At 43.1% G+C, this 12,683-nt stretch overlaps 1 protein-coding gene across 2 annotated transcripts; it reads right to left on the bottom strand.

Moving 5' to 3' along the window:
* Positions 1-5,554: 5,554 nt before the first annotated feature.
* Positions 5,555-8,678, bottom strand: LOC116366475 (L-rhamnose-binding lectin CSL3-like). Of its 2 annotated transcripts, none has more exons than XM_031818581.1 (9): positions 8,551-8,678; positions 8,256-8,291; positions 8,131-8,175; positions 7,855-7,990; positions 7,610-7,728; positions 6,425-6,469; positions 6,190-6,325; positions 6,005-6,112; positions 5,555-5,785 (listed from the first exon to the last, which is right to left on the bottom strand). In XM_031818581.1, the coding sequence occupies exons 1-8, from the start codon at positions 8,579-8,581 to the stop codon at positions 6,007-6,009; spliced, it is 654 nt and encodes a 217-aa protein (XP_031674441.1). In that variant the 5' UTR covers positions 8,582-8,678; the 3' UTR covers positions 5,555-5,785; positions 6,005-6,006. The 2 variants fall into 2 exon arrangements, with proteins under 2 accessions (XP_031674441.1, XP_031674440.1); XM_031818580.1 differs by having other exon boundaries at positions 5,555-5,756; positions 8,551-8,677.
* Positions 8,679-12,683: the final 4,005 nt, after the last annotated feature.

Raw genomic sequence — 12,683 nt, 5'->3', positions numbered from 1 at the left:
TTCCGTGAAGAAAAGAACGTTACAGTCCTTGATAATGCTTCGTGCCTTCCTCAGGCAGATGTCCTGGATGGGTGAGGGCACGGTCCCAGTGATGTACTGTGCCATCTTCACAACGTGCAGGAGTGCCTTGCAGTTGTGGACGGAGATATTGCCAGAACAGGCCATGATGCATCCGCTCAGGACGATCTCAATGGTGCAGTAGTAGTATTTAGAGAGGAGGCAGCATGCCAAATTTCTTCAGCCACCTAGTAGAGACGCTGTTGTCATGTTGGTCCATGACGAGTCCGCAGTGAAGTGGTCGCTGACAAACTTAAAACTTGTGACTCTCTCTACTGGTTGTCATGACACCACCATGCCAGTTCACACACCTGCTCCATACAGGTTGACTCGTCGTTGTTGGTTATCAGGCCTACTGGTTATCAGGCCTACAACCGTGGTGTTGTGCAAAGCCACGCAGTCATGGGTGAACATGGACTGAGGACACACCCCTGGGGGTCACCTGTGTTGAGTCAGTGTCTCCTTAATTAACTTCTTATGGTATAGGGGACGGTTGCGTCCCACTTGGGCAATAAACAGTGAAAATGCAGTGCGGCAAATTTAAAAAAATGATATAAAAATCTAAAATTTCATTAAATCACACATGTAACATACTCAATTAAAGCTACACTCGTTGTGAATCCAGCCGACATGTCAGATTTTTAAAAGGCTTTTCGGCGAAAGCATAAGAAGCTATTATCTGATGATAGCCCAATAGTAAACAAAGAGAGTAGCATATTTCAATCTTGCAGGCGCTACATAAAACGCAGAAATAAAATATAAAACATGCATTACATTTGACGAGCTTCTTTTGTTGGCACTCCAATATGTCCCATAAACATCACAATTGGTCCTTTTGTTCGATTAATTCCGTCCATATATATCCAAATGTCCATTTATTTGACGCGTTTGATCCAGAAAACAACAGCTTCCAAAAAATGCAATGTCACTACAAAATATTTCAAAAGTTGCCTATAAACTTTGACAAAATATTTCAAACTACTTTTGTAATACAAGTTTAGGTATTTTTAAACGTTAATAATCAATCAATTGTAGACTGGTCTATCTGTGTTCAATACCTGAAGATAACAAACCCTGCTACTTTTCACGTCTTGCTCAATTCTCAACAGTGTTACCCAGTTCCCAAATGGCCTACTTCTTCATTGCACAAATGAATAACCTCAACCAAATTCCAAAGACTGGTGATATCCAGTGGAAGTGGTAGGAACTGAAAACAGGTTCCTAAGAATAAAATAATAATCTGAACGGTTAGTCCTTGGGGTTTTGCCTGCTACATAAGTTCTGTTATACTCACAGACAAGATTCAAACCGTTTTAGAAACTTCAGAGTGTTTTCTATCCAAATCTACTAATACTATGCATATCTTATATTCCTGGCATGAATAGCAGGAAGTTGAAATTGGGCATGCTATTTATCCAAATGCTGCCCCCTTAATCTACCCATCGTGTCCGATTTTTACAGTGAAAACACAACATATATTTATGTTAGATCACCACCAAATCCAAAAAAACACACAGCCATTTTTCCCAGCCAAAGATAGAGTCACAAAAGCAGAATTAGAGATCAAATTAATCACTAACCTTTGATAATCTTCATCAGATGACACTCATATGACATCATGTTACACAATACATTTATGTTATGTTCGATAATATGCATATTTATATCCACAAATCTCAGTTTACATTGACGCCATGTTCAGAAATGCCTCCAAAATATCTGGAGTAATTACAGAGAGCTATGCCAGATAACGGAAATACTCATCATAAACTTTGACGAAAGATACATGTTTTACATATAATTAAAGATACACTGGTTCTTAACGCAACCGCTGTATCAGATTTTTTTAAAAGCATACCATGCAATAATCTAAAACGGCGCTAAGACGTAAATATATTTCTCCGCCATGTTGAAGTCAAGAGAAATACGAAATTACATCATAAATAGTTCCTTACCTTTGATGATCTTTCATCAGAATGCAGTGCAAGGAGTCCTAGTTCCACAATAAATTGTTGTTTTTTTCCATAATGTCCATTACTAAAATTATATTTTAAAGGAGGAAGCTAAGTGATCAAAAGATGGCGCAGACAGAGACGGTCGCCTCGCTTCAAGTCATTTGGAAATTAAGCAGTAATTGGTGGTCGAAATTAGGGCACAAGTTTCCTTCCAGAGAGACATCAGACATTGTAACATTCTATGTTTTACGGAAACATTGCTCACTCGGGATATGTTGTCAGACAAAACAGCCATCGGGTTTCTTCATGCGTCGCGCCCACAGAAAAAACATCTCTCTGGTAAGTGGAAGGGCTGGGGTTTAATAACATACAGTAACTCAAGTCCTTTTGTTCACCTGACCTAGAAATCCTTACAATCAAATGCCGACTGCATTATCTCCCAAGACAATTCTCTTTGATTATAGTCAAAGCTGTGTATACCCCCCCCCCCATTTCCCCAGAAACAATATATCCTCAGGCCTCATTTATTGAAGCTGAGGATGTTAAGAAAGCTAATTTGAGAACAAGAAATCCGAAATTTTACTAGCACATTGACTTTCGTACCTGATCGAGCAAAACACTCGACTACTGCTAATCTAACTTCCGCAATGCATACAAGGCCCTTCCCCGCCCTCCTTTTGGCAAATCCAACCACGACTCCATCTTGCTCATACCGCCCTATAGGCAGCAACTCAAGCAGGATGTACCCGTGACTAAAACCATTCAATGCTGGTCTGACCCATTCATGCTTCAGATTGTTTTGATCACATGGACTGGAAAATGTTCCGGGAAGCCTCAGACAATAAAATCAATTTATACGCCGACTCTGTGTGTGGATTTATTAGGATGTGCATTGGAGAGGTTGTACCCACTGTGACTATTAAAACCTACCCCAACCAGAAACTGTGGATAGAAGGCAGCATTCGGGCAAAACTGAAAGTGCAAACCACCGCATTCAACCATGGAAAGAGGTCGGGAATCAGGCTGAATATAAACAGTATAGTTATTCCCTCCGCAAGGCAATCAAACAAGCAGAATGTCAGTATAGGGACAAAATGGAGTCGCAATTCAATGACCCAGACAAGCGACCTATGTGGCAGGATCTACAGGTAATTTCGGACTACAAATATATTCAGAAAATGCCTGGATGTTTACAATTTCGGTGATTCTCTTAGAAATGGGTAAAAGTACTGTATAGCAACCCCAGGTGTAAAATAGTAAATAGCGGCTACTTCTCAGAGTGTTTTGAATTGTCAAGAAGATTTGCTAGCTATTAAATCATATCAAATAGCAACATTAGAGGATTATAAATCCAAGGCTTAAAAAAAAAGGTGGTGTCCATGTATGCCGATGATTCAAGTTTTATATTTAATCTGCTAGCTAGATCCCTGCAATGTCTCATTGAAGATCTAGATAACTTTTCTGGACTCTCTGGACTAAAGCCTAATTATGATAAGTGTACAATATTACGTATTTGATCGTTAAAAAAATACAACTGGTACAAAACTATGCAGTTCATATTTAAAATGGGCTGACGGTGAAGTAGCATAAAAAAAACAATATTAAATCAGCCCTACACAATGAATTTCAATAGAAAACCGACAATATCCTGCAACAATGTAGAGGTAAATATCTGTCTATTTATGGAAAATCTGCCCTGATTAACTCCTTAGTCATATCTCAGTTTACTCACTTACTTATGGCTCTGCCTACTCCTGATGATTTGTTTTTCAAATCGTATGAGCAAAACATATTTAGCTTTATCTGGGACGCTAAACCAGACAAGATACAGTGTGCCTATCTATATTTATACATTTGTATATTTTTATTTAAACTGGTAAGTTGTCTGAGAACACATACTCATTTACAGCAACAACCTGGGGAATAGTTACAGGGTAGAAGAGGGGGGATGAATGAGCCAATTATAAACCGGGGATGATTAGGTGGCCATGATGGTATGAAGGACAGATTGTGAATTTAGCCAGGACACTGTGGTTAACACCCCTACTCTTGCGATCAGGGCCATGGGATCTTTATGGGATCTTTACAGCCTTTTGCCTGTGTATGGATTTCGATGTCTCATTTTTGATTGACTGCAAATGATACCTTTTTCAAAGTCTCTCTTTTTCAAACAAGCATTGCAGGGCTGGCTCCAATTTTAATTTCATCCCCCTGAAAAGATAGAACAAATATTATGGCTGAATATAAATGTGCTGGGTTATGAAAGACCTGTATTTATGGGAAACAAGTTTGAAAAAGGGTATTTTGTATTTAAATGATATTGTAAATTGGAATGGTTGACTTGTCTTTCATGGAGTTATCAGAATTATTTGGAAAGGTCTACTCAGTCCAAGATTATAACCAATTGATTACAGCATTACCCCAAAAATGGAGGCAGGTGGCAGCAGGAGGTAGGGAAGGTGTCTGTCTGCCCAATATAAATTATCAGAACTTGCAGAGGAATACAAATAGCATAAATAGGAAAGTATACCAGTTTCATTTGAGGACCAGGATGTTGTGTCATTTAGATTGCAAAATAGTTGGGAAGCGATATTTGATTTACCGATTCCATGGGACAGGGTTTATGAGTTAATTCAAGACTTGTGCTTTTCAGCTAATGCAGATTTTGTTGAGAATACAGAATCAATTGACCATTTATTTTAGAATTTCCCTCAAGTGGCTTCTCAGGAATGGTTGAAAATGCAAAACATTGATCTAAAATTGACACCAAATATCCTTTTGGAGATCAAGTCAATTAATAATTATAGTTTCTCAACTCAATCTGTAGTCTATTCAATAGAAATTGTATGTTAATCACAGCCTAGTTGAAATATGCTGCGTAGTGTCTGGCCAGCAGAGACAGGTGGGATGGGCTAAGGGAAGCTGAGGTTTGGGATGTGGAATTGGAGATAAGGGGGAGTGGAGTTGCTGGGCAAAGGATAGACAGATGTCAAATGAATTCCAAATACAAATACATTTGAATGACACTGAGGGGCTTTGTTGATACAGTTGAGGCTGATGCCATGCAGGTGTTTGTACAAATGCTCATAGATGGACATGGTTCCATACATCGTTGGCCTTGCTGTTATATTGGCCTGTATGTTTCTCGTTCATTGGTGGTGCATGGAATTCAATGTATTTCTCAGGGTGGAATCTGATGCTTGAGGGGCAGCTCTTGGAGGGCTGTATCGGTCAGGTCCCCATTTGACAGTGGGAGATCTGTCGACGTGCCGTTGACCCTTTGTGTCTCTGGCTAAGAGGCTGTTAGATGACTAATGTGATGTGGTTGGGCAGCTTCCCTGTAAGTATGTTTATTACCAGATGAAATAGTCAAACTGAATCTACACAGAAAGGGAACATTTGGTTCATGAGCCAACCACTTAACGAGCAAGGTTTGTAGAGTCTACACATTGTATTAAAATGTTTACCTATCCAGGCCTGCTTTGTGACCAGCTGTTGATGCATGCGAATTAGGACCAGTAAGAGAGAATAAAGGACACATGTTCAGTAATATTGGTGTGACATTTATTAATGTACAAGAGGCAACTAGTATCGTCTTCCTGCCGCTTCGTTTAATTCAGCCACAGTTCAGAAATTGTTTAAGAAATGCTTCAGCACAATGTACACGGGTTGGAGGAAAACAGCACGACCTGATGAAGATATCCCAGAAGCCTTGTACATCTTCAGGTTCCCCAGGAAGATATCCTGCAAGACAAAATCGTCAGCAGGGTAGCCTAGTGGTTAGAGAGTTGGACTAGTAACCGAAAGGTTGCAAGTACAAATCATGAGCTGACAATGTACAAATATTTCGTTCTGCCCCTGAACAGGCAGTCAACCCACTGTTCCTAGGCCATCATTGAAATTAAGAATTTGTTCTTAACTGCCATGCTAAATAAAGGTAAAATACAACACGAATTCTAGTTCCCAGTCATGTGCACCTATACAAAACTCACATTCAGTCACAGGTGTAAGCCACATCCAAGTACTTATAGGTTCCGACACAGGGGTCACCGAACACAGAGTTGGATACCTTGACGATACACTGGCGCTTTCCATCACACCTGTGTGTCAACAGGTAGAGGTTAACACCACAGCCAATGACTTCCTACAGCTAAATGCACACTGAAGGTTTCAGTACCTTTCTGCCATTTTGCTGGTGGTGGATTGGCTGAGGCAGTTGGTGTTTTTGAGTTGTTGATGTGGGCGCCCAATGGAACACACATCGTGTTGACGACGACCATAGTTGGCACGCTGAATACGGATCTCACCTCGATCTGAGGAAGAGAAAGGACAAACCTTGGTGTTGTGTGGGCTAGTGACTAATATACACGGCACCACATGATTAAACTGTACGGTAGTGTTGACCAGCTTACCACATAGTAGTTGAGAATCAGAGCCTTCACATATGATGCTGCTTACTGCAAAGACAACACAGGAGTTACACCACTGGCCAGACAAATTAAGACATACATTAGCCTGGTGAAGTGTTAGTGATGCGCACTAACAGGGAATGTTGATTTCAGGTGCATTTTCTAAATTATAAACTCGTTAGCATGAACCAAAGTACAAAAAGTTAGGCGCGTCATCTTCCACCGTTACCTTTTAGTTTCACTTCCTTATGAGCAGTTCTCGAAATGCTAACATTTTAAGCAAACTGGCTGGCTAGACCTAAACTGTTGAAAAAATAAAGTCGACCCGCTACACCCAATCTGTGCAGTTTGTGCCATCTGTCAGATTGGCTATAAACCCTGCAAAACTGTAGGAGTTGCGCTAGCTAGTTACCGTTCACGTCAATTTAACAAGGAACAGCAGCAGCATATGAGACAAGTCAAAAAAGTTACTGCAAAAAGGGTCAATGCAGATAGTCATTCAGCAGTTAAGGCTTGGGGGAAGTAGAAGCCTTTCAGGGTCCTGTTGGTTCCAGACTTGGTGCAGCCGTACCATTTGTTATGGAGTAGCAGAGACCAGTATAACTTGGGGGGTGCGAGTCTTTGACAATGTAGAGCCTGCCGACACAGGTGGTGTCGAAATCCTGATGCAGGGAGCGCGGCCTCTGATGTACTGGGCCGTACGCGATACCCTCTGTAGCACCTTGTGGTCAGATGCCATACCTAGTGGTGATGCAGCCAGTCAAAAAGCTCTCAATGGTGTAGAATTCAGAATCGGAGGGCTGACACCAATCCTTTTAGCCTCCTGGCAGGGAAGGGCTCAGCCCTCCATTTCCTGTAGTCCACTACCAGTTCCTTCGGCATCTTGGCACCACACTGCCAGGTCTCTGACCTCCCTATAGGCTACTCAAACTAAACAAGTTGCATATCCACAGCTTGCTAGGGTTAGTTAGCAGTTGAGGGTGGTTTACACTTGGAGAAACAAAAGTTAACAAGCTGGTACCATAGGGGAACCAACCCATTATATTCCTTTTCTAGCAATCAGCTGAGCTTACTTTTTTACAAGATTAAAAGTGGGTAGGAGAATTAAACAATGTCCCAACATGACACAGTCATACCAACACTAAATATTAAATACTAAATATTATTAGCACACATTCAGAGACTGACTTGTTTCTTGCTGTTGGACACAGGAGTATTTGGTGTCCAGGTACTTATAAGTCCCGACACAGGGGTCTCCAAAAACGAAATTGGATGCAGGGACAATACACTCGCTCTTCCCACCGCATCTGTGTGTTTCAAAGACATGTTGAGGTCATGAGTTCATACAGGTAAACACAACAGGTTCCAGCACATTTCTGCCATCTTGCTGGTGGTTGTTTACACTACAGCCAAGGAGTTACAGGTTCTAGTACCTTTCTGCCATCTTGCTGGTGGAGGATTGGCTGAGGCAGTTGGTGTCGGTGAGTTGGTTATCAGGGCGCCCAATAGAACAAACATCGTGTTGACGACGACCGTAGTTCGCACGCTTGATATGGATCTTACCTCCATCTGAGGGAGATGGAGAACAGTGAGGCACGAAGGAGAGCCAAGTATGGGTCTCTATGGTGTGGGCTAGTGACGCTAATCTACAGTATAAACGATCATAGGTGGTCGGTGAGTATACTGTTCAGCAGTGTGGACTAGCTTACCACATTGCAGTAAAGCATCAGAGCCTTCACACGTGATGCTGATTGCTGCCAGGACAAATAAACAGGAATTACACACCACTCACATTAGCTTGGTTAAGTAGTATCATCATTATTACATACAGTACCTCCATCTGTTAGTGTGCAGCAAGCTGTAGCCAGCACTGAAACAACATCACACAGCTAGTTCAGCAACATTCAACATCATATGCACTTGGACCATGAAGCTACAACTCAGCATTGGTCTCTATACGCAAGTTCAGCATTTGGTCTCATATTCCATGCTTTGAATACCTTTTTGCCCAAAAGGAACTGAATGTCCCTCAAATCATATTACATGTACTTCTTTTCACTCACAAATACAAACATTGTCATATATATTTAAATTCTAATCTGCATCAGATACAGATTTTGTATACTCACATGTGACCACCGTCAGTCTCAAAATGCACATGATGCCAGGTACAGGAGTGGTACTAACAGAGAAAATGCAACTGATGATAACAAGATCCAATACACCTGGTATTTATGTTATGTGACATGTCTTAATTTACCCAGGTGTATCTATTTGTCTCCAGGTGCACCTCATTGCAATTAGGGGCCTGCGTTTGGTGGTCAAAACCTGGCTATTGAGTCAGTCTCATGGAGTTAGATAGAGGACTCTAGATGGATGAAATCCATGTTGGCATGAACATTGCCACTGAGGGCTTCCAACAAAGTAGCCATCTAGGTGGAGCTTCTCAAATCAAATCAAATCAAATTTTATTTGTCACATAAACATGGTTAGCAGATGTTAATGCGAGTGTAGCGAAATGCTTGTGCTTCTAGTTCCGACAATGCAGTAATAACCAACAAGTAATCTAACTAACAACTCCAAAACTACTGTCTTATACACAGTGTAAGGGGATAAAGAATATGTACATAAGGATATATGAATGAGTGATGGTACAGAGCAGCATAGGCAAGATACAGTAGATGGTATCGAGTACAGTATATATATATGAGATGAGTATGTAAACAAAGTGGCATAGTTAAAGTGGCTAGTAATACATGTATTACATAAGGATACAGTCGATGATATAGAGTACAGTATATACGTATGCATATGAGATGAATAATGTAGGGTAAGTAACATTATATAAGGTAGCATTGTTTAAAGTGGCTAGTGATATATTTACATCATTTCCCATCAATTCCCATTATTAAAGTGGCTGGAGTTGAGTCAGTGTCATTGTGTTGGCAGCAGCCACTCAATGTTAGTGGTGGCTGTTTAACAGTCTGATGGCCTTGAGATAGAAGCTGTTTTTCAGTCTCTCGGTCCCAGCTTTGATGCACCTGTACTGACCTCGCCTTCTGGATGATAGCGGGGTGAACAGGCAGTGGCTCGGGTGGTTGATGTCCTTGATGATCTTTATGGCCTTCCTGTAACATCGGGTGGTGTAGGTGTCCTGGAGGGCAGGTAGTTTGCCCCCGGTGATGCGTTGTGCAGATCTCACTACCCTCTGGAGAGCCTTACGGTTGAGGGCGGTGCAGTTGCCATACCAGGCGGTGATACAGCCCGCCAGGATGCTCTCGATTGTGGATCTGTAGAAGTTTGTGAGTGCTTTTGGTGACAAGCCGAATTTCTTCAGCCTCCTGAGGTTGAAGAGGCGCTGCTGCTCCTTCTTCACGATGCTGTCTGTGTGAGTGGACCAATTCAGTTTGTCTGTGATGTGTATGCCGAGGAACTTAAAACTTGCTACCCTCTCCACTACTGTTCCATCGATGTGGATAGGGGGGTGTTCCCTCTGCTGTTTCCTGAAGTCCACAATCATCTCCTTAGTTTTGTTGACGTTGAGTGTGAGGTTATTTTCCTGACACCACACTCCGAGGGCCCTCACCTCCTCCCTGTAGGCCGTCTCGTCGTTGTTGGTAATCAAGCCTACCACTGTTGTGTCGTCCGCAAACTTGATGATTGAGTTGGAGGCGTGCGTGGCCACGCAGTCGTGGGTGAACAGGGAGTACAGGAGAGGGCTCAGAACGCACCCTTGTGGGGCCCCAGTGTTGAGGATCAGCGGGGTGGAGATGTTGTTGCCTACCCTCACCACCTGGGGGCGGCCCGTCAGGAAGTCCAGTACCCAGTTGCACAGGGCGGACTGATGGACTGATGACGAGCTTGGAGGGTACTATGGTGTTGAATGCCGAGCTGTAGTCGATGAACAGCATTCTCACATAGGTATTCCTCTTGTCCAAGATTGGGTTAAGGCAGTGTGCAGTGTGGTTGAGATTGCATCGTCTGTGGACCTATTTGGGCGGTAAGCAAATTGGAGTGGGTCTAGGGTGTCAGGTAGGGTGGAGGTGATATGGTCCTTGACTAGTCTCTCAAAGCACTTCATGATGACGGATGTGAGTGCTACGGGGCGGTAGTCATTTAGCTCAGTTACCTTAGCTTTCTTGGGAACAGGAACAATGGTGGCCCTCTTGAAGCATGTGGGAACAGCAGACTGGTATAGGGATTGATTGAATATGTCCGTAAACACACCGGCCAGCTGGTCTGCGCATGCTCTGAGGGCGCGGCTGGGGATTCCGTCTGGGCCTGCAGCCTTGCGAGGGTTAACACGTTTAAATGTCTTACTCACCTCGGCTGCAGTGAAGGAGAGATGGATGTTTTCGTTGCAGGCCGTGTCAGTGGCACTGTATTGTCCTCAAAGCGGGCAAAAAAGTTATTTAGTCTGCCTGGGGGGCAAGACATCCTGGTCCATGACTGGGCTGGATTTCTTCCTGTAGTCCCGTGATTGACTGTAGACCCTGCCACATGCCTCTTGTGGTCTGAGCCGTTGAATTGAGATTCTACTTTGTCTCTGTACTGGCGCTTAGCTTGTTTGATAGCCTTGCGGAGGGGAATAGCTGCACTGTTTGTATTCGGTCATGTTACCAGACACCTTGCCCTGATTAAAAGCAGTGGTTCGCGCTTTCAGTTTCACACGAATGCTGCCATCAATCCACGGTTTCTGGTTAGGGAATGTTTTAATCGTTGCTATGGGAACGACATCTTCAAAGCACGTTCCAATGAACTCGCACACTGAATCAGCGTATTCGTCAATGTTGTTATCTGACGCATAACGAAACATCTCCCAGTCCACGTGATGGAAGCAGTCTTGGAGTGTGGAGTCAGCTTGGTCGGACCAGCGTTGGACAGACCTCAGCGTGGGAGCCTCTTGTTTAGTTTCTGTCTGTAGGCAGGGATCAACAAAATGGAGTCGTGGTCAGCTTTTCCGAAAGGGGGGCGAGGCAGGGCCTTATATGCGTCGCGGAAGTTAGAGTAACAATGATCCAAGGTCTTTCCACCCCTGGTTGCGCAATCGATATGCTGATAAAATTTAGGGAGTCTTGTTTTCAGATTAGCCTTGTTAAAATCCCCAGCTACAATGAATGCAGCCTCCGGATAAATCGTTTCCAGTTTGCAGAGAGTTAAATAAAGTTCGTTCAGAGCCATCGATGTGTCTGCTTGGGGGGGGGGATATATACGGCTGTGATTATAATCGAAGAGGAATTCTCTTGGTAGATAATGCAGTCTACATTTGATTGTGAGGAATTCTAAATCAGGTGAACCAAAGTATGTTTCTTTCATCACACCATGTCACGTTGGCCATAAGGCATACGCCCCCGCCCCTCTCTTACCAGAAAGATGTTTGTTTCTGTCGGCGCGATGCGTGGAGAAACCCGTTGGCTGCACCGCTTCGGATAGCGTCTCTCCGGTGAGCCATGTTCCGTGAAGAAAAGAACGTTACAGTCCTTGATAATGCTTCGTGCCTTCCTCAGGCAGATGTCCTGGATGGTGAGGGCACGGTCCCAGTGATGTACTGTGCCATCTTCACAACGTGCAGGAGTGCCTTGCAGTTGTGGACGGAGATATTGCCAGAACAGGCCATGATGCATCCGCTCAGGACGATCTCAATGGTGCAGTAGTAGTATTTAGAGAGGAGGCAGCATGCCAAATTTCTTCAGCCACCTAGTAAGACGCTGTTGTCATGTTGGTCCATGACGAGTCCGCAGTGAAGTGGTCGCTGACAAACTTAAAACTTGTGACTCTCTCTACTGGTTGTCATGACACCACCATGCCAGTTCACACACCTGCTCCATACAGGTTGACTCGTCGTTGTTGGTTATCAGGCCTACTGGTTATCAGGCCTACAACCGTGGTGTTGTGCAAAGCCACGCAGTCATGGGTGAACATGGACTGAGGACACACCCCTGGGGTCACCTGTGTTGAGTCAGTGTCTCCTTAATTAACTTCTTATGGTATAGGGGACGGTTGCGTCCCACTTGGGCAATAAACAGTGAAAATGCAGTGCGGCAAATTTAAAAAAATGATATAAAAATCAAAAATTTCATTAAATCACACATGTAACATACTCAATTAAAGCTACACTCGTTTGAATCCAGCCGACATGTCAGATTTTAAAAGGCTTTTCGGCGAAAGCATAGAAGCTATTACTGATGATAGCCAATAGTAACAGAGAGTAGAATATTTCAATCTTGCAGGCGCTACATAAAACGCAGAAATAAATATAAAA

This window comes from Oncorhynchus kisutch, unplaced genomic scaffold, assembly GCF_002021735.2.
Source record: "Oncorhynchus kisutch isolate 150728-3 unplaced genomic scaffold, Okis_V2 scaffold1496, whole genome shotgun sequence".
Lineage (NCBI taxonomy): Eukaryota > Metazoa > Chordata > Actinopteri > Salmoniformes > Salmonidae > Oncorhynchus > Oncorhynchus kisutch.
The sequence above is the reverse complement of the archived record's forward strand: the minus strand, read 5'-3'. Positions and strand labels throughout refer to the sequence as shown.

Excerpts from the sequence above, each read along its gene's own strand:
- LOC116366475 (XM_031818581.1), bottom strand. The coding sequence starts at position 8,581 with ATGTGCATTTTGAGACTGACGGTGGTCACAT. Across the intron at positions 7,991-8,130 it reads TGATGCTTTACTGCAATGTG|ATGGAGGTAAGATCCATATC; the intron begins GTAAGCTAGTCC and ends CATCTCCCTCAG. Across the intron at positions 6,113-6,189 it reads ACCAGCAAAATGGCAGAAAG|GTGTGATGGAAAGCGCCAGT; the intron begins GTACTGAAACCT and ends GTTGACACACAG.